The sequence below is a fragment of the Pempheris klunzingeri genome, chromosome 18 (genome assembly GCF_042242105.1).
Source record: "Pempheris klunzingeri isolate RE-2024b chromosome 18, fPemKlu1.hap1, whole genome shotgun sequence".
NCBI classification, from domain to species: Eukaryota; Metazoa; Chordata; class Actinopteri; order Acropomatiformes; family Pempheridae; genus Pempheris; species Pempheris klunzingeri.
The window spans coordinates 785,062-806,410 of record NC_092029.1 but is presented as its reverse complement, the minus strand read 5'-3'; the positions used below and the strand labels follow the sequence as shown (position 1 = coordinate 806,410).

The 21,349-nt window shown below is 43.7% G+C and overlaps 3 protein-coding genes and 1 long non-coding RNA gene across 3 annotated transcripts; 2 read left to right on the top strand and 2 right to left on the bottom strand.

Annotated features, from left to right (window-relative positions):
• The window catches only part of LOC139217594 (NLR family CARD domain-containing protein 3-like), an 81,789-nt gene that overhangs the window by 40,074 nt on the left and 20,366 nt on the right, over positions 1 to 21,349 (bottom strand).
• LOC139217630 (uncharacterized) lies at positions 18 to 696 on the top strand. Its single transcript, XR_011585630.1, has 2 exons — positions 18 to 362; positions 406 to 696. It is a non-coding gene; the product is annotated as an uncharacterized lncRNA (long non-coding RNA).
• Positions 991 to 6,016, bottom strand: tmem242 (transmembrane protein 242). The gene is made up of 4 exons (XM_070848992.1): positions 5,926 to 6,016; positions 5,180 to 5,280; positions 2,982 to 3,119; positions 991 to 1,956 (listed from the first exon to the last, which is right to left on the bottom strand). Exons 1-4 carry the CDS (start codon positions 6,008 to 6,010, stop codon positions 1,852 to 1,854), a joined length of 429 nt encoding a protein of 142 aa, XP_070705093.1. The 5' UTR covers positions 6,011 to 6,016; the 3' UTR covers positions 991 to 1,851.
• Positions 7,527 to 20,440, top strand: LOC139217604 (palmitoyltransferase ZDHHC14-like). The gene is made up of 9 exons (XM_070848971.1): positions 7,527 to 7,795; positions 10,531 to 10,691; positions 12,517 to 12,660; positions 13,197 to 13,334; positions 15,256 to 15,304; positions 16,045 to 16,147; positions 16,990 to 17,099; positions 19,361 to 19,463; positions 20,006 to 20,440. The coding sequence occupies exons 1-9, from the start codon at positions 7,527 to 7,529 to the stop codon at positions 20,438 to 20,440; spliced, it is 1,512 nt and encodes a 503-aa protein (XP_070705072.1).

Below are 21,349 nucleotides of genomic sequence, written 5' to 3'. Positions count from 1 at the left end.
GGCTCTCTTTGTTCTGGTCGTTCTTTGGGGGCGGGGTCAGATTTATTTAAACAGACTGGTGTTGTAGAATCGCCGCTCTGATGTCATGTGGTCTGACAGGAAACACCGATGTTCAGTCGGACACTTTGTTTTGGTGCAATAGGTTTGTTTTTGGGCTGTTTTTTGTTTTTTTTAACTTTAAATGTGAATTCTTCGACCATCTGCAGTTCGACCATCAGTATTTTGCTGAACCACGACAGTATCAGACGTTGCTTTGTGTTTTTATAAGAACTTTGTACGTCGTCCTCCACCAATCAAATCCAGATTCGCTCCACCGTCATCGTCCTCCTGTAAATAGACGATGTACATTTGACTCGCTGACGGTAGCTGGAGATGATTTATCATCGTCTGGTTCGTCTCTGCCAGCGGGCGAAGCCTCATTTCTGTATTTAAGGAAAAATCCTCAGTCCTGGGGTGCTTTCTGGGGGGTCTGATTGGGAGGGTGTGTTTGTTTTAAGAGACTGTACATACAGGAGGTGGGGTTTGGGGGGCGGGGCTGTACTCATCATGTTGCTAACTGACACACAAACAGTTAAATGTAAAGAAGAAGAAAATCTCCACATGCAGAAACGTCTCGTGTTTGATGGGACAGACGTCGTTTCTTCAGTATGAGATCTTTATATGTTCCACAACAAGAATAAACGTACATGAACTCTGGTTGAGCACTGTGAACGCAGCTCTGGGCTCCTTCAGTCAGCAGACAGACAGACAGACAGACGGTTCATGTAGAGTCTGCAGCCACAACATTCATTTCACATCACAAAGAAACAAGCTGTTGTCTCTAGTTTCACACTCCTGGGACCGAAGGAGTGCAAACACACTCTGACACCAGCGGTAAATTAGGTGAAGTTGTTCCATATTTCAGTTTTAACAGTAGCCCAGGGCCAACAGTAAAATTTAAGAATTTAAAGAGAAAATATAATATTTGAAATAAAGTCTTTCATCAGGGAATCAGGTCAGCAGAATATCTGTTTTAATACGTTCATATCTTTTATTTCACTTCATTCTCTAAATGTGAACTTTCTACAGCTCAGAAATGACGGTTTGAAAATGTTAAATTCTGATGTTTTTGTTTTTTTCTGTCTGTACGGTGGCCACTGGAGGACATTTTAGAGTCGGCTCTTCACTGTCAGGCTAATGCTGAATGCTAACACTAGCATTTTAGTCACTGTTGACGTGTCTGTCGTCTCCTCAACCCGCCCCCTCCATTATTTTAACAACTTCCTACATTTCCCAGAATGCCTTTTTTACAGCTGATTTTTCAGCCCTTAAAATTTGGAGGATTAACGAAAGCATCACAAAGACAAATTTATACTCCAAAGACACAACAGGTGCTTTTATTTAGATTCACGATAGCATTCTAGCGTTAGCATGCTAACGTTAACATTTCTGCCATCAGCTGCTTCAGTGACAACCGCTGGCATAAAGTGTCGGCCGGGAGGGAGAAACGGGTGCAGCGAACGATGCTCAACAATCAGGTCTGACCTCTGACCTTTGATTGGGAGTCGGCTCCCTGTTTCAGATCCCGTCAGACAGAACTGATTTTATTTTAAGTGGAGTTCTGCTTCTGCTTCTTTAAATGAGAGTGAAGCCAAACCGTCGTCCTTCATTTCCTCCTCTCAGGTTAAAGAACGAGCCGACGCACCAAAGGTCAAACACAAAGAGAATATTCACAGAAACAGATACAAACGCACATATTTACAAAAATGAGTCTCAGAATCATTTTCAGCAAGTAGACCAGACCGGTCCAGACGCCCCTCCGGTCCCTGCCGAGTCTCTGTGGCGAGCCGATTGGTCGTCGAGCAGCCGAGGTCACTTCCCCTTGAAGATGGAGTCCCAGTCCGGAAGTTCGGGTCCGCCGGCGGCCTTCGGGATGGACGGGAAGATGGACTGCATCTTGTGTCTGAACTCCGACAGCTGAGAGCGACGAAGGACAGCGTCAGAGCAGCAGAGACGAAGAGTGTGTGACACCTTTTCAGCATTTCTGGAGTTTGACCCTTTTTGCCGCTGACGGCAGCTAATTTAACCTGAAATCTACAACAGCGAATCAGGAATGTCCAAGATTAAAAAAACAAGACAGGAAAAACTGTTTCTATCAGGAGTATTTCTAACTTTATTCTGACTTTTTCAAGTCTGTTTGCTCTTATTTTATTTATCACTAATTATTATTTGTATCGCTGAATCTGATTATTAAGTGTCATTTGATTTGAGATCGATGAAACCCTATCCCCCCTCCAAGTTTTTATTGGAAAAACTTCATAATACTTATACTAATCAATAATCTGAGAATATTCACGTTTTTTCTTCAGAATAAAACCCTCTTTTATAACAGCAGATTTTAAAGATGAACGAATTCTAAAATGTGTTAGATGGATAGAAATACTTTATTGATATTCTGGATTTTATGATTTTTCTAAAGAAAATCGATTCCAATTTTATATTTTTTTCAAAATTTTTCAACAAAAATTTTATTCTTGATGTTTAAAACTTTTCTTGAAACATAAATTTCACAGTTTTTTGCTTTTTACAGTTTTAGTTTTGAGTTTACAAGAATAAAGTTGCAGTTTTGAGAAAATGGTCTATATTACATTTTAAAGTAAGAATATTCTGATAGAATCAAAACTTCGGTAAGTTAATTAAGAAAATGTAATGACATTAATATAAATGGAGAATATTTAAAATAAAGTGATTATAGGAGATGGCAAAGTTATGATATATCAAACAATTAAGTTGCACTATTGAGCGAAACACATTTCAAGAACAAAATTTTGTTTAGTTTTAGCAACACTTGGTGAGACGTCGCAGCTTCTGCAGTTTAAATAAGATGAATATTTTAAGCGTGACTGAGATTAAACCGTCGTCTTCGTTCCTCTGCAGGTTAAATACTGATTATCTGTAGGTTCCAAACAGGTGAACGTGTCTTCGCTCAGATCTTTACGTACACTGTGAACGTCCAGGACCTTCCACACCGTGAAGCTCAGCAGACCGACTCCACAGCAGGCGTACAGGGACCCCCACCCCAGCGCTCTGAGGGCCAGGGAGGCGCCGCTCTCCGGGGCCGCCGCCGTCGCCACGACCCCCTGCAGAGGAACCAGCAGGAGAGCCAGCGTCGGTAAAACCTGGACCAGCTTTCAGTCTGAATTCACCTGCTACCGATAAGTAACTCAACAAGGACAAAACTCTTTATAATTATCTGAATAATTAGCTGTTGAACATTTATATTGCCATATATTAGAAATGGACACATTCAAAGAAAACAGCATGTAAAAGATGCAAATACAGAAATAAAAAACAAACCATTAGCTACACAGCTAATGCTAAAAAAACCCAAATCCCGTTGAAGCTAGCTTGATTTAGCCGCAGACCGTCTTTAATCTATAAATCTACCAGCATCTTTATAATCCAGTCAGCTGTCGCACAAGTAAAGCAGAAGCTGAATCCAGTCAGAGCGTAAAAGTTAACTAAAACCTAGCATAGCATAGCATAGCATTAGTTTAGCAGATTAGAGTACTGGAGCCACAATCTAAAAACAGAGACATCTAATCTGGATTTTCAGGAAGAGCAGCTAAACTGCTGGCAGCACAACGATCAAATAATAATATTAAGATTTATAATAATATAATACTTCTTCAGTGTTTTATCAGTATCAGGGCCCACACCCCTTCTCAGCTTTTAATTATTACAATGATCAAACAGCAGGTTGGAAAGATGAACAAATGCTGTTTTTTCAGAAGTCAAAGTCAATAATACGTCCAAAGAACAGCCATGAAATAAATTACCACCTGTTAAACTTTGAAAACCTCAAACCTTTTTCCTCAACTTCAGCTTTTCTGGCTTTGAAAAATCACTTTAACTGAATAAAAGCAGATTTTTTGATGTGAAACTACAGCAGAAAGTCCCTCAGACTCCTCAACACACACGAAGCTCCACGTTTAATCTAATTTGACATTCTTGTAATTTTATCTCCTCCGAGGCTGAAAGGTTCGACGCAGACGACAAAGACGAGTCTGTGCCGGAAATAAACTCCGGGAACAGGCGCTCCATTGTGCCGCGGCGCTAAGTTTAGCGTCCATGTGCGTCACGTTAAATGAGATCCTGTGAGCGACCGATAATCACACCGTTCCACTTAGCGGGACGAGTTTAAAGGCCGCGTTGTGAAATCCTGGAATTTCACGGAAAGTTTCTCCTGAGGACTTTGTGCGTGTCGTCGAGATGTTTTCATCACGTCTGGTCAGGAAGGAAAACACACGTCATCTCACAGTTTTTTTTTAGCTGCATCCATTCGATAAAGTCGGATAATTTAAACTCCAACACCTCAAGAAACTAAATCACACAACTGCAGCACTTCTAAACAACCTGCTGTTAGCGCTGCTAGCTCATTAGCTAGCTAATTTGCAGATGACATCATGTTATTCATTCAATAAAAAAAATTAATGGCCTACTATTTTGACTATTTCGTCACTTTTCTGGATGCAGTTTCACAAGAGGCCCCCCCGCAGACGCCTGCACATCCTCAACACAACACGAGCAAACAAGTTTTGCTTACTTGAGTCACATATTCTCAGTGAGAAGTTAAGCCGAATTAGCGGTGAGCAGCTCCCGTCTGCAGTGGACTTATGGACGTACAGACGACTCTCGCTCGATCACTGAGAGACTGAAGAAACTTTAAAACATGAAGATTCTCAGGCAGGTTCTGCAGTTAGACGATGATATCCCCAGGAGGTCACACTAAATCTAAACAATCTGTGTTTTTGTGTCTTTGTGTTCAGGTTGGACCGAGATGGAGTTTAAGTGTTTTAAAGTATCTTAATCTCACTGCTGAAGCTCCACCTGCTGCCAAACTACAGTAACTAACTTCCTGCTGTTTATCACAATGTTCTGATGATTTATAGCCAATATACAAAATAATTGGCTAATATATTGATAATTAACACAGTTATTGGTTGCTGTCCTAACACCTGGTGTTGAGCGCTGAAACTAGAAACATCTAAACAAACCCAAACCTGTGGACAAAGCTGAAGCCAAACATCTGAAGCTGCAGTCTGGTGCTTTGATTGGCAATAATTAACCTCTCTGCACCTTTTCACAAAAGAGACACAGAGAAACAATAATGTTCCCAACACCCAGGCAGGAGACCCACCTTATAAAACCAGTCTGGGCTTCTTTTCTTGGCCAACGCCAGCGTGGAGCCAAACCCTGCGATCGTCCCCGCAGACGCCACCGTGGCCAAAAACGCTGCACCTGCATGCAGGAAGTCAGGTGAGATGCTGAGAGGTTTTTTTTTTCCCATGTCTATATTTTTCTTGATATTTCATACACCCAAATTAAACCGGATTTAAAAACACCCATTTTCTCAATGTGATTTTGAATGGGAAAACCAGGCTGTAGCGTCTGGGTCTAACTTGACTGAACGATGGAGGAAAATGTTGCTGAGCAGAACTACAACGCCGCTCATTGACTTTTACATTTACCCGAATTAACCACAATAACTGACTGTTTCAGAAACCACTATTTAATCATAATGTAATGCTAATGCGAAACCCTTGAAATTCACGGAACCCTAAAATTGTAAAAGTTTTGAATGGAGTTTGGCGTCTTAATGCACGACTTGAAAAGAGAACTTACTGGTGCGGGAGGAAACTACAAATTCAGCAGAAGTTTGATTTTGTATTTACAGCCTGTTTGGGTGTCTGAATAACTGAGGAAACATAAAATATATATAAATTTAAATGGAGTTTGGTTTGGGCAAAGGAACAGAGGAGCAGACGGGTCGACATTGCTGTGACCTCAGACGGAAAACAGCCGTTAAATCCCGACCAACGGCAACGGCAGCTAGCGGCTAACGGCTACTAGTTAATATGAACTACTAACTAGCTGCTAACTTGCCTTTAACCAGCTGCACTCTGTCCGCTTCGTCACTTTGAGCTCCTTCTCCCACATTCACAGATGTGGCTCCACTGGCTGCTGTCATGTTGCTTCAGTCCGTCTGCGTAAACTGACCGGACAGAAACAAGCTGGGTAGGAACCGGAGAGCACCGCGTTTAAAAGCTAAAGGAAAAATCTATTATTTATAAGAGAATAAAACGGTTATGTACAAACTGGCTTTAAGTTCGTCTTGTTGATGGATGAAGAAAATATAAAGCGTTTTACATTTTAATGTTAAACCGAGTGTCTGTTTTTGTGTTTTGGAGACGGAAGAGTCACAGGGACGGAATCCTGAACCGAAGATCGTCTATTTATACTGGACAATTTGTGAAACGGAAGAAGAGGCCTCACTCCGCTTCCTAAAACTAATCGAGAAATGTGCATAATAACCCAAATGTCATTAGTAAAATAATTAATGGAAAAAACAGCAAATTATTTTAATTTCACTTAATGTTATGCCTTTTATGAATAATTATTATACAATGTCTTATTGATTATCTTACATATTATATTATTTATTCTATTTTCACTTGTATTTTTTATCTCTTGTTTGGTTTTATTTTCCATCTTAAGTTACATTAATGTTTTCAACATGTTTTATGTTCCCATGTCATGAGAAGCACTCTGTTTGTGCCTCTTCTTTGTTGTAAAGTACTTTGAGCTGCATTTCTTTTATGAAAGGTGCCTCACAAATAATGTTTATTGGTATTATAATCGTTATTATTATCAACCTTTATTTGTTAATAACAGCACAGGGTTGTATGAATATCTGAATTCAGGTCAGAATAAAATAAATTAGTTAATTTAATCAAATTTAAAAATAAAAAAAAATCCACAAATCTTTTTACATGGTGCAAATTGACTAATTGATTTTTAGACTTATAGTTTCAGATGAACTTGTATAAACTGTTGGGGAGTTTAATTCATTTTTATCCCTTCACATGTTTTATGTGTAGAAATACAGATAAAAGTACTTCGTTATCTCATGAGGGTTCCTGTTTTCTTTGCAGAGTGGTCCCTCCTCCCCTCAAAGAAGATCTGTGCAGCTCCAGCAGCTCTGCGGAGGATCAGGATGCTCTTCACCTCCTCCTCCTCCTCCTCCTCCTCTTCCTCCTCCTCCTCCTCCTCCTCAGACCCTCAGACCCTCCAGAGCCGCTGCAGCTCCTGATCCGGACCCGGTCCCGTCCAGACCGGACCCGTTATCCTGGGGAATAAACGCTGGATTATGCGAGGGGGGGGGGGGGGGGGTGACGGGGACGCTGCTGGGGCGCGAGGCGGGGTGTTTGTGGTGGCTTTCTGGATTTTGGACCCCGCGCGCGTGCGTCTGACCACGAGTTGGTGTTTGTTTGTGAAAAACTACAAAATAAAAGCCGCTGGTTTTTGGACTGAAGATGCGCGATTCGCCTTTGTTTTGGCCGCAGTCGGAAAAGCGGACATGAGGGTTCATGTGGGGGCTGACTGAACCTTCAGGGGAGCCTGAACGCACCAGCAGCACGCGCACAGCTCTGATATTTCCAAATACTTCCGTGATCACTCACCTGTCCGCGCACCTGTGAGGACACATGTCTCAGATGCACCACGCGGCTCTGGAGCAGCAGCAGGGCCAGTACGACCAGGTCTGCACCCGGAGCAGCAGCGGCTCCTGCCCGGCCCCAGAGCCGTGCTCCTGCCCGGGACAGAGGAGCCGGAGCCCCCGCAGGAAGTGGCAGGTGTTCCCGGGAAGGAACCGGTTCTACTGCAACGGGAGGATCATGATGGCGAGACAGACCGGGGTCTTCTACCTGACCCTGGTCCTCATCCTCCTCACCAGCGGCCTCTTCTTCACCTTCGAGTGAGTGCACACACACACACACACACACACACACATAAATGTACACCAGTGTTTTTTTTGGTCCCCACAAAGGTGTTAAAATATGGGGACCCCACAAGGAGGGAAAAACAGGAACACACACACTTTCTGTTCTGGGTTTATGATCTAAAATCAAATTTAGAAAATCAGTTTCAGAGAAATGAAAAGTTGTCCTTTGGTCTCTTCTCTCTTTGAGCAGAAGCTTTGACATAAAAATATTAAATACAAACTGCTGGATGAAATAATTTTTAAATGAAAGTGTTGCTGCTAAATAAATATTTGATATGGACTTTTTTATTTGTTTACGTATTGTTTCCCTCCAGTAGGTCAAAGTTAGATCAACAGAAGCTTTTAAAAACTAATAATGTAGTAATAATTATGTGGGGACAGTTTTTTAAACATAATGTTTAAAGGTGAAGAAACTCTTTACTTCAGTAAAAGTAGTAATACGTTACACTCTAAAGGGTTAATCTGTGAAATAATGTCATTACTGATTGTTAATTAGATCCTGTTTTTAATGATCTGAATCTGCAGAATTGTCAGATTAATGTGCAGTAAGTATATAACATTCCCTCTGAGGTGTGAAGGAGTAGTAGTGTTTGTTTGTTTTTTAAATCAGAGGTTTAGTCAGAAGATCTCTGTTCTTTATTTTATCTCTGTTTTCTTTATGCTACATTACCTTTATGCTCTCGGCCTCTAAAGCTCTTGAAACCAAACAGTCTGAGAAGAGAGAAATACCACATCTGTTGTTGGGAGGAGAGGATTTTGCTCCAGTGTGGGTTTGGGACACAGAATAAACTTCTGTCCAAGTCCAAGAGAACAGAAAGTAACACGGAGCAAATGACCAGCGAGTGTTTTTCCCACCAAACCTCAAACTGTTTTCTGCTGGTTTTTCTCTGATTCGTCTCTCTCTGTGTGTGTGTGTGTGTGTGTGTGTCTCTGTGTGTGTGTGTCTGTGTGTGTGTGTGTGTGTGTGTCAGGTGAAGGCTGTTAGTTTCAGGAGCTTCGTCGGAGCTAAATTTACCTCTCGAACGCCTCTTTCTCCTCAGATCAGCAGCTTTAGTGATAAGAGGGCGAAAATAATGATGAATAAAAGTTTACTCCTGCTGAACTTTTCAAATTAAAATTACAAAACGTCTCACGTGGCTGATTAAAACATTTCAAGAGGCAATGACAAGACAGAAATATAGATAAAAACGATAGTAATGATGTTTATTAAACCAATAAGAAATAAAACATGGTGCCAGCATTAATAAATCGACCCACAGTTGTGATAATTAAATATTTATTTGGTCTTTCATATTTTCTTTGATGCCCAGAAACCCTGCAGTGAGATGTATTTTTACCTGTGAGGCCAAATTGCTCCAAACACTTTTATTTATTTATCTTTCATTTTATTACTTTTCCTCTCTGGATGGTTTGTAGTGAAGTTATGTGTTAAAGTTAGAAAAGAAAGAGCAGAATCTATTTTGGCACAGAACATACATATGAATATTTATATTTATATTTTGTTCTTTTTAATGATTCTTATATTCTCGGCTTGGAAAAAGCACTTCAGCACACTGTTTGTATGTTTTCTGACTGTAGTGACACCTCACCCTGCTCGTCAGAGTGTTTGAGGGTCAATAACATAAGATTTGAACAGAAACCCATGTCAGTCCAGACTGTGGAGCGTTTCACAGAAGAAGCGTGACGACCAGCCCCGCTCTCCCCTATTATATTTCTATCACTGATGAATGCGACGGTTGTGTTTTCTATGTCAGAAGTTGTCTTTAAAAGTCAAGAATCGGCTCCAAACAGATTCCCAGAGACCACAGAGACGTCTGGAGCGTTTATTTTTATTTTTTCTTCCTCCCGCATTCCTCACTGCAACTTCCCAAACACAGCAGCCCCGGTGTTTCCCGTTTCCACGGTGACCACTTCCTGCTGGTTGTGTCACTACAGTAACAGCAGGTAAACCTAAGGCTCAGTTTACCACATAGCCAAGGTGCTAGAAATCTGTGAGGAACGGCTGTATTCATTTCTCCTTAACACCGCTCAAACTCATAAACCATGACGACAGGAGAAAGAAATACTGTTTATTTACCAGAGACGGTTCAAAAAACAAGTTAAATAGAGGCTCAGAGTGTTATTCTAAGTGTGTGACAGCATCATGGAAAGGATCCCTACAGAGAGAGACCTGGAAGATCCTTTTGGTTTAACCACAAACAGCACACACACCAGACTACATTCACTAAAACAGGGATTTTAGAGAACAGGACACAGGAGCTGCTGGTCTGCTGCTGCCTGTGTTTGAGTTATTGTGTGATTTTGGTGTTTCAAAGGGTTAGTTTGGAGCCAATGCAACACACAATAACACAAACTAACTATCAGATGGAGGCAGCAGCAGAGCAGCAGCTCCTGTGTCCTGTTCTCTAAAATCCCTGTTTTAGTGAATGTAGTCTGGTGTGTGTGCTGTTTGTGGTTAAACCAAAAGGATCTTCCAGGTCTCTCTCTGTAGGGATCCTTTCCATGATGCTGTCACACACTTAGAATAACACTCTGAGCCTGTCAGTGGATCAAACAAGCACATGGTGACTTTTATTGCTCCTTTATTCTACTGAGACTCATAAAACCTGAAACCATGAAGCCAGGAGAAAAACAGGTTGGTAAAATGGCGCAACGAGGCCTGAGACCTTCACTCGGTTTCTATCCGTCTCTGTCTTTTGTGTCCTCAGCTGTCCCTTCCTGGCGTCCAACCTGACCCCGGCCATCCCGGCGGTCGGCGGCGTCCTCTTTGTCTTCGTGATGGGGATGCTTTTCAGGGCGAGCTTCACCGACCCCGGCGTCCTGCCCCGAGCAACGCCAGACGAGGCCGCCGACCTGGAGAGGCAGATTGGTAACCACGGCAACACCCACAAACACACATTCATGCACACACACACACACACACACACACGAGCTCTGGGCTTCTTTGGTTTTTATTTGCACTCTGGAAACTTTATTTTGCCACAAGTTGACTTAATCAGACTTGACCTGAAGCCGCTCTCTTCAAAGGCACCAGACAAAGACGGTGATTTTAGTTCTCTGAATGTGGGACTTTGGTCACAGCAGCGACACGCTAGTTCAGATCTGAAATAAAACTTTTCAAACACCAAAGTCACACAATAACAGGAGCAAAGCAGCAGATGAAGGCAGCAGCATCGAATACTGCAGCATTCTCAGCTTCATGCAGTTAAAGTATAAAAGCAGTATTGCAGTATATACTGCAGTATGCTCAGAAGTGTTGCTCTTGTCATGTTGATATTTCAAAATAAAACGTGTGGACCTTTACTTTGTTAAACCTCATCAGAGGTAAAAATGTGTAAATCAGCTGCAGAATAATAATAATAATGATCACTAATGATACTGAGTCACATCCTCCCTGTGTGTGTGTGTGTGTGTGTGTGTGTGTGTGTGTGTGTGTGTGTGTGTGTGTGTGTGTGTGTGTGTGTGTGTGTGTGTGTGTGTGTGTGTGTCAGAAATGTGTCTCAGCGAATCACTTCGTTTCCACAGAAACCGAACGTCACTGTCGAAGCTCACATCTATTTTCAGAATCCTCTTATTGTTGTTACTTCTTGTTTATTATTGATGGCGAGTGTGTGGAGCGGCGACGGAGCTGTCAGTCACAGCCGAGTCGGAGAACAACCAAATATGGAAGAAGAGGAAGAAGAAGCTGGATGTAAAACAGCTCAGTGTTGATGTGGAGGAAGGACGGAAATAGAGGGCAGCTATTTTTTACTGTGTTTGGTTTGCTGATCATGTTCAGGAATTTATTCTGTGACGCACAGCTTGAACCAGCATCCTCACTTCCTGTCTGACAAACAGAACTAAAGACGGGCAACAAAGTGTTCCCAAACTCACCGAAACATTTAATTAGACAAAAAGGAGGAAGGAGAAGTGGAAGAAAAGTGGATCGCCTCAGCCGGCAGCAGCCAGATGGCTACACCAGACTCCATTGACAAAAACAGTGATTTTAACTCACAGCTCATGAGTTTCTGGTCTGGTGCTGCCTCGATCAGTCAGTTTGTGTTATTGTGTGACTTCGGTGTTTAAAAGGGTTTAGTTCAGATCCAACACAATATTGTGTGATTCAGGCAGCAGTAGACAAGCAACTTGTTTTTTTCTGCGAGGTAAAATTGTTGTTTTTGCTAATAGAGTCTGGTAGGTTTTGGGGAGAGCGACGTAGCTTCTGCTCGCCAAAAACTAAAAGTCGTTGTGTTTTTGTTAGCATAGAATGAGCTCTTTATATCAAGATAGGAAGCAGGTCCTCTTTCACATATTCCACCGTTTTGTACCGCCATGTTTCTACAGTAACCTAGAATGGACAAACAAGGACTTGAATTTGGTGGCAAACCAGTTTGTAGAGGAAAGAAGAGGAAGACGATTTTGTGTTGTGACGAATGGAGATTCAGATTATTTATTTAGTACAAGAAAAAGCAAAGGGAGCATGAATCCCAGTGAGCCACCGTAGGTTCTCCTACACACTTGAGGTAAGGGGGATTCAACTGGTTGCAGTTTGCAGCCTCACCAATACATGCCATTAAATCCTACATACTGGTCCTTTAACTGAGATGTATAATTGAGTGTCGTCTGTGTAGAAGTTTTAGGAGCTCAGCCACTGATGCAGCTGCGTCTTTGTGTTTTTTTTGCAGATACTTGACCTGTTTTCTTTGTGTTTTCAGACTCGTCCGGCTGCTCCAGACAGCCTCCTCGGACCAAAGAGGTTGTGATCAACGGGCAGACAGTGAAGCTTAAATACTGTTTCACCTGCAAGATCTTCAGACCGCCGCGAGCGTCACACTGCAGCCTGTGTGACAACTGTGTGGGTCAGTCCGAGACTCTGTTATGATTACACTCAACTTAGTACATTTACTGAAGTACTCACTTAAAGGTGAACTCTAGTATTTCTAACCCGGAGCTCTATCTGTCCACATCCTGGTGTCTAAATGACTGAAAGTGTTGGAACTGGTCCAGTATTTAAATGTACTTTACTACATTTGTCTGACATTATGGATTAAACTACTCAACAGTATATTTAGTTGACATTTTCTTGATGTTTTTGTACTTTTACTTTGGATATTTTGTGTACATTTTGCTGCTAATACTACTGTTGTTTTATTGAAGTAGGATTTTAAATGCAGGCAGTAGTAGCCTGTAGTGGAATATTTTATAGTGTGGTATTAGTACTTCTACTTAAGTAAAGGATCTGAATGCTTCCTGTTCTCGCAGTAGAGTACAAGCACATGAGTTCATCCCTTTGAGAACATAGAAGTTTTTTTTATCAGATTTTTGTTGGTTGTTTTGGTCAAATTTGACCCAAGTTACAGTTTTATAGGACAAAAACAGTTTGTTTCTCTCTCAGAGCGTTTCGACCATCACTGTCCGTGGGTGGGGAACTGTGTTGGACGGAGGAACTACCGCTTCTTCTACCTGTTCATCCTGTCGCTCTCCTTCCTCACCATCTTCATCTTCGCCTTTGTTATCACACACGTCATCCTCAGTGAGTAACACCACCCAACACCACCTCCTACTCCTCCACAGCACACACACACACACACATTGTTTCTTCTTTGATTCACTTATTGATTTCTTTTGGAAAACACTGCAAATCAGCTGCTCCACACACACAAGAAGAAGTACTCAGATCTGTTACTTTAGTAAAAGTGTTACAGGTAGAAGTGATGCATTTTAAATCTTATGTAAAACCTAAAGTTTATTTTTAGTGTCATTGGGCAAAAACCTCTCATCATGCTGTAGATCAGCTGCTCTGGCAGTAAACTGGCCTTGTGCTGCTCCTCTAGAGCGCTCCTATTGGCTGCTCTACAAACCTTCAGGTGAGTCTGAAAGTCTGATTCAGTGGAGGAAAAGTTTGTGTTCCAGCGTTGGAACCAGTGTGTCCTCTGCAGAGCGACCTGACCAGAGGAGGAGGACTCAGACCGTCTGACAGAGAGGAGGCAGTGAAACAGAGTCAGAGTCCAGCAGGAAGCTCAGAGAGGAAGAGGAGTTCACCAGGAAGCTGCTGCCTTCAGGTTCCTGCAACACCTGGATGAGCTGACGGCTTCGTTAGGGAACGTTATCATCAGACTGACAACATCCACATGGTGGTGATTCCCCAGGAGAGCAGGAGAGGAGCGGCCATGTTGGATGACGCTAACAGTTTAACCTTCTGCTAACTGTAGCGTTAGCGCGAAGCTACGGCTAATTAGACACACAATTAGCAGCAAAGTCATGTCGTACAAGTCATTTTCAACAGCGGCCGCAGCATGAAGCTAACTACTGATGGCCGACGTGATGGCGTGATGCGCTTCAAAGAAAAAGCAAAGGGAGCGTGAGTCCTTGTGGGCCATCGTAGGTTCTCCTACACACTTGGAAAGGAAGGCGTGAGTCACGGGGGATTCAGGTGTTTAAAAGGATTATTATAATATATAACTGCACAATTATAATATCTCATATTAAAGTAACTGTGCAAATATTTTGTTTTACATTTCATTACATGAGTGGGATTTGTTTAGTCCTATTTTCAAACGGCATGTTTTTAGAGAGAAATATAAAAATATTTTCAGTTTTTAGAGTTTTGGGTAATAAAAACACTTCCAACCCAGTTTTAATGATGTCTGGTAATCACTGATGCAGTCAGGGGTCGACTGAGCGCTGGAAGGAGGTTCAGAACCGATTATTGACTTTGTGATCCTGAATCTAAAGCCGGCCGCGGGCTCTTCCCCTTCTCGCCTCGCTGACCTGATTCTCTGCGCTGATGTTGTTTTGCTGCCCTGAAGGTCCGGACGGCGAAGAAGAAAGTGGAGCCTGAAGCGGCTTCACGTCGAGACTCGAAACAACCAGCGGACTGTCGGAGATGCAGCGAGTCCTCCTCTAAACACTGTGCTGCTTGTTGTCTGTTTTTAGCAGCGGAGCTATAAAAAGACCTGGCAGAGCGTCGCGGCTTTGATCCACGAGATGTAAATTTAGAGATGAGGGAGTCTGTGTGGGGACGAGTTCAGCTCATCAGAAGCTACTTGTGAGAAACTACTTCATGGTCTGTGTTTGTACGTCTCCTCTCCAGTCATGTCGACCACTCAAAGCACCTTTACGTCATCGTTCATCCAGGAGGAATCTCACTCGGAGGAAACTATTCTTTCACACACGAGAACATCAGCGAGGAGATTGTTTCTGTCAGAGCTGCATGATGTGTTTTCCAGCATCAGCATCACGATGTGCTGTTTGGAGTTATTTTTGCTTCCATGACGTGACGTCTTTCAGACGAAAACGTCCAAAATCCACATTTAGCTGTTTGTTTTCGTGTTTTTACTAAATTCACATCTTTTTAAAAGCGGTTTTCTCTGGATGAGTTTTTTCTTTCTTCCCACTCTGAGCCATGAATCTGGAAATCTGAATAACCAGAACGCACTCTCTCGTCTCGGCAGGATCGAACCGGACGGGGTTCCTGAGCGCGCTCAAAGACAGCCCGGCCAGATATCCTTTCATCGAGTGAACCCACACACACACACTCGATCCCTACTCTCCACACACACTCACCTTTACGTATGTTTCTGTCTAGTTACTCCAGTCCAGAGTTCACACTCACACATCCTGACCACTAATTACCCCCCCAACACACACACCGGCCTCTTGGTAGGTTAATATTGTGTGTTTGTGTGTTTCTGATAAATCAATGACTCTGACGCAGTTACCAACCACAGGTCAATACGTCCCATAATGCATTGCCAAGGTCAAACTCTGCCCTGTCACACACATTAACATTCAGCTCCAGCTGCCTCTTCTGTCACCAGTTTGTGTGTGTGTTCACAGTTATGAGCTGTTGGCATTTATTAGTGCAGCTTTTTCATCCCAGTGTTCCTGCATCCCCACATCAGGTATAAATATTAAAGGATAACTGAATGGAGTCTGGTGTGTGTGCACAGAGCGATAGAACGGCTGTTTGTGGTTAAACCAGAAGGATCTTACTGGTCTACTAAAATCGTTTAAAAACACCAGAACCATCTTTCAGTATCCACATTTAAGTATAACAGGTGTACAATGATAATAGACAGAGCCTCGGCTCTGAAATCATCATTCAAAATGAATAGTTTTGGACATTTGGTGTTCTGGTTTTAAGATTATCGCTCAAACCTGATGAAGTGCCTCCAAAAACCTTCATGAGGATTTAAGTTCCACAACAAAGTCTCCAGTTGGTCCTTGACTCCGCTCTGCACCGTCCTGGAGGTGGTGGTGTGTTTCTTCTCCGTCTGGTCGATCGTCGGCCTGTCGGGGTTCCACACCTACCTGATCAGCTCCAACCAGACCACCAATGAGGACGTGAGTACCCAAACCGTGGTCTGAGGGGCTCCAGGAGGACCCTGAGAGGCCTCCAGGATGACCAGGGGTGGATCATGTCTCATCAATACCAACGCTCTCTGGAGTCAACCTGTCAGCATACAAACTGGGCTTGTGCTGCTTGCCCTAACCAGAGCTAGGGCTTGTGCTAACTGGGGCTAATAGTTGTGCTAACTGGGGCTAATAGTTGTGCTAACTGGGGCTAATGCTTGTGCTAACCGGAGCTAGTGCTTGTGCTAACTGGGGCTAATAGATGTGCTAGCTGGGGTTAATGCTGGGGCTAATGCTTGCACTAGCTGGGGCTAATGCTTGGGCTAACTGGGGCTAATGCTTGCGCTAGCTGGGGCTAATGCTTGGGCTAACTGGGGCTAATGCTTGCACTAGCTGGGGCTAATGCCTGTGCTAACTGGGGCTAATGCTTGGGCTAACTGGGGCTAATGCCTGTGCTAACTGGGGCTAATGCCTGGGCTAACTGGGGCTAATGCCTGTGCTAACTGGGGCTAATGCCTGTGCTAACTGGGGCTAATGCTTGGGCTAACTGGGGCTAATGCCTGTGCTAACTGGGGCTAATGCTTGGTCTAGAAGAAACCTCAGCACGCACACGTCAATCTATTGTAAGTGTTTGAAACCTGGTTTCAGAAATATGTTTGCTTCTTCAGATGTCAGTTTAGGCACAAGTTGATGAGAAGACAAATCTTTCTCCCTACAGCAGCGAATAGTAAGAGAATGTGTAACCGTGGTTGTCTTGATGTGAACCAACGCTCCTCTCTCTGTTCCTGGTCCGGGTCCGGTCCTGGTCTTGGTCTTGTCCGGTTCTGGTCCAGATTAAAGGGTCCTGGTCCACCAAGCGAGGGAAGGATAACTACAACCCCTACAGCTACGGGAACATCCTGACCAACTGCTGCGCTGCTCTGTGTGGACCTCTGCCGCCAAGGTCAGTGACAAATCCTCAAACCAGGAGGACTAAACCAGCACTAAAGTCTGGGCTAAATTAAGGACTTAAACCGAGACTTTCAAAGTCTGACGGTCCACAGGAAACGGAGAGACTCAGATAAAGATGTTAGAAAGAAAGCAGATATTGTGCTTTTATCTCAGCTGATGAATAAATCAGCCAATCACACTGCAGCTCTGGTTAGTCTGTCTCCTGGAAACTGAAGCCAGTTTACACTCAGTCAGAATCTCCTCTTTAAACTCCTCCTCTTTTCTGACCTTTCTACGTTCATGTTGTCACGTCTCCTCCTCTTCCTCCCCTAGGCAGACGGTGTTTCCTGTGTTTAATGAGGACAGTTTTCAGTTGAGACCTTCCTCGGAGTAATTACACTTGTTTCCCTCCTCCTCCTCCTCCTCCTCCTCCAGTTTCTCTCCTCTCTTCTTCCTCATCTTCTCCCCTGATATCGCCGCTCTTGCTGCTGACAAAAGCAGCCACAAAATAAAAATAAAAAACTGTGTATTGTGAAAGTGGATCATTGCGGTTTCTGCAGTCCATCCTCTTCTTATCAGGTCTGGACTAAACTCTGGACTAAACTCAGGACTAAACTCAAATTTGCAACAACAGTGATTTTATCTCACAGAACAGTCCAGTAGATGGGACTGATGTTTTGAAGGGTTAGTTTGGATCCAAAGTAAATTAACTCCCTGATGGAGGCAGCAGCTCTAAAATCCCTGTTTTAGTGAATGTAGTCTGGTGTGTGTGCTGTTTGTGGTTAAACCAAAAGGATCTTCCAGGTCTCTCTCTGTAGGGATCCTTTCCATGATGCTGTCACACACTTAGAATAACACTCTGAGCCTGTCAGTGGATCAAACAAGCTCTTTTAGTGGACCTACTGTGATCAGGTGCAGTTGTCCCAAAGGATCACGTTGCAGCCATTGCAGCCCGTTTGGTGTCTGCTGGCTGAGGTGATCTACTGGACCAGTTCCAACACTTTTACTACCTACCAGTCACTCACACACCAGGATGAGGACAGTACTTCAGTAAATGTCCTGATTTGAGTACAGACTCTCAGACCGACAGACGGCAGTCTGAACATCTGTTTTTTCAGTTTAGAAATCTTCAAAATCTCAAGTCACTCCAGTCTGAAACGGGGGTGGGGGGAGATTCACGGGTCATCATCACTTGCTCGTGGCGTTCGTCTTGACTTTTCAATCAAATAAAACACTCTGCATCCTCACTGGCTGGTGACGATGAGTTGTTGTCAGCTCACTTTAAGCTTGATTTAACAGTTTGGCTGTCAGAGCGCAGCGTTATTCAGAGTCCCATTTAGAGGAACATAGACCAGGAATAGGGGGGGGGGGGCTGCTCATTAACCAATCAGAGGAGGTCTTCGTAAAATGAAAAACAAACTCGAGGCTTCGAAATGGCTTTCGCAAACCAATGGGTGATGTCACCATGGCAACGCCCACTTATAACAACAGGAAGTTAACAGGAAGTTAGCTTAAGGCTAACAGGATGTTAGTGGGGGGCGAAGAGGAAGTTAGCCGGCTCAGCAGGCCCAGAAGATCTGGGTACTTTTACACCCAGGAAGTGGAACCATGGTCCAGGCATACAAAGAGAGAAAATAGTTTGATGATTGATTGATTGATGGCTGATTGATGGAGGCCGACAGGTTGGCCTGAGCTCTCTGAGGGGAAGTCTGACACAGATAAAAACAAAACACTTGAGTGATTTGGGAAATGATGACGGGGGACAGAGCGAGCTGCCTGGGGGGAGGACGTTAGAGAGATGGATTTCAAAATAAGAGCTTGTGTCAGAAGAGGAGGACGATGTGATTGATGAGAGAGGAAGATGGAGGAGATGTTTGTTTCTCAGGACTGAACATATGGAGTCTGATTCATCACACAGTCTGCTCGTTAGGCCGTCACCAGCTGGCTTGTGTGTGTGTGTGTGTGTGTGTGTGTGTGTGTGTGTGTGTGACAGCATATTAACATGTTGATCCACCTGCCGACACCATCTGCACACACACGTATAGAGGCTTTATTTAGGTCAAGTTTTAAAGGAGAAGTGAAGTGTGAAACTACATTTCCCAAGGTGCATTTCACCAACAAACGTCCAATCACAGTGCTTCATGGAAGCCAGTGCATTCTCAGTCTTTTAATGTTCTTGTACCGCTTGTATGTTCTTTACTCATGCTGGTGAGAACGTCCCGTCAGAGGAGGCTGAGTCTGATTAATCACAGTTTTGCCCCCTCTGTGTCCCAGTTTGATTGACAGGAGAGGTCTGATCCAGTCTGACACGCCGCAGACCGTCTCCCAGTCCAACGGGACCTGCAGCCACGCCGCCACCCAGCGCCACAGTCACATGGTAGGTGGTGGATGACATCACTGCTGATCAATACTGACACTTCATGTGTTACATAAATCATCAGACGTGGAGGAAAAACTCAGCTCGGCTGCAGGCGAATCACATCGACACTGAATCGACGTGGATGCAGAATCTTTAGTGCAAACATCCAACAAAAAGTGATTAAAATCAGCCAATCAGAATCTTTCTCTATAAATGAACGTAGCCGATAAGAACTCCACACATAATTACATATAAGTTATGAATATATAACGCATGTGATATTTGATATTAGCCTGATTTAGTTATCAGAAATGTCAATGGGATTTTGAATGTATGTTTCTGTGGAAGTGTTCAAAAAAGGAGAAAGTTTCTCAGAACACTGAGTCTTTATTCCAGCAGACCACCATGGATCTGAGTGTCAGCCTCTGTGTTCATCGTTAGAAAGCGAGGAACAGTTAGGGTTAATGTGGCTGTGCTCTAAACACACAGCTAGTTGATGGAAACGCGGCGTCAACGGGCGTCAGACTAATAAAGCTTTCTTTGAACCTCTCCGTCCTCAGTGTGACCAGGATCAGTGCATCCAGAGCACCAAGTTTGTCCTCCAGGTCGCCGCCACCCCTCTGCTGCACAGCGACCCTGTGGTCCTGGCCCCTCTGCCGGGGAAGACCGCCACGCTGGGGGGCCCCTGCGCCCACCTGGCCCCCTCCCAGCCCTCCCTGCCGTCATGCGGCGGGGACGTCCTGACCCTGAGGGACGCCGCCGCTGATTCCCACTGCCACCACCACCTCCACCATCACCACCACCACCACCACCACTTCGTCAGCCCGGAGGAGACGCCGTGCACCACGCCGCAGGGCGCCCTGCCCTGCCCCACCCACCTGCACCTCCACCCACACCCGGCAGTCCCCGCCCCCGCCGCCCTGTACGACCCCGCCAGTCAGGACGCTCTGCACGAGGACTCCGTCCGAGGGCTGGTCAAGCTCAGCTCCGTCTGATCCGGGATGAACCACGTGTCTGAGTACATCCTCCTGTCAATCACTTTTGACTTAATGAGAAACATTTGCTTTGGTGGTTTTTAAAACCCTCTGGAGTCCAGGATCATTCAGAATGTATCAATATTCTTAATATCTTTCAAACTGTCCTCACTAAACATGCATGATGTCTTCTTCACAGCAGAAACTCAGCCTGAGTCTGACTTCTCATTCTGTTGGTTTAACAAAGGACGAGCCTGCCAGGAGCCCAAACCAGGTGAAAAATGACACCAGCAACTATAAAGATATAAAAATATTTAGAGATAATCACTCACAATATTATTATAGAACAGTTCAGGGTTATAGATACTGTTTCATTATTAATACTCACAAATACACTAGAAACATAAAAAAAATTATCTAGTCTAAAAAAACTATTATAGATTTAATGTTTCAAAAATGTTTGGTGAGTGACTGTTAGGTAGTAAAAGTGTTGGAACTGGATCCCTACAGAGAGAGACCTGGAAGATCCTTTTGGTTTAACCACAAACAGCACACACACCAGACTACATTCACTAAAACAGGGATTTTAGAGAACAGGACACAGGAGCTGCTGCTCTGCTGCTGCCTCCATCAGTCAGTGTGTCTGTGTTGTTGTGTGTGACACAAATATCATATTTGATCCAAACTAACAGCTTAAAACACCAAAGACACATGACAACAAAAACAAACTAAACGATCGAGGCAGAAGTAGATCAGCAACTCTCATGTTCTGCAAGATTAAATGACTGTTTTTGTCAATGAAGTCTGGTGTCTTTGAGGTTAAAAAATACTGGAGTACTTTCCATTGGTTTTCCCAGCTTGTCTCACATTATGCTACTAGAAAACACTGACTGGTGAAAAGACTCCTGGGGGTTTCAAACCAAAATAAAA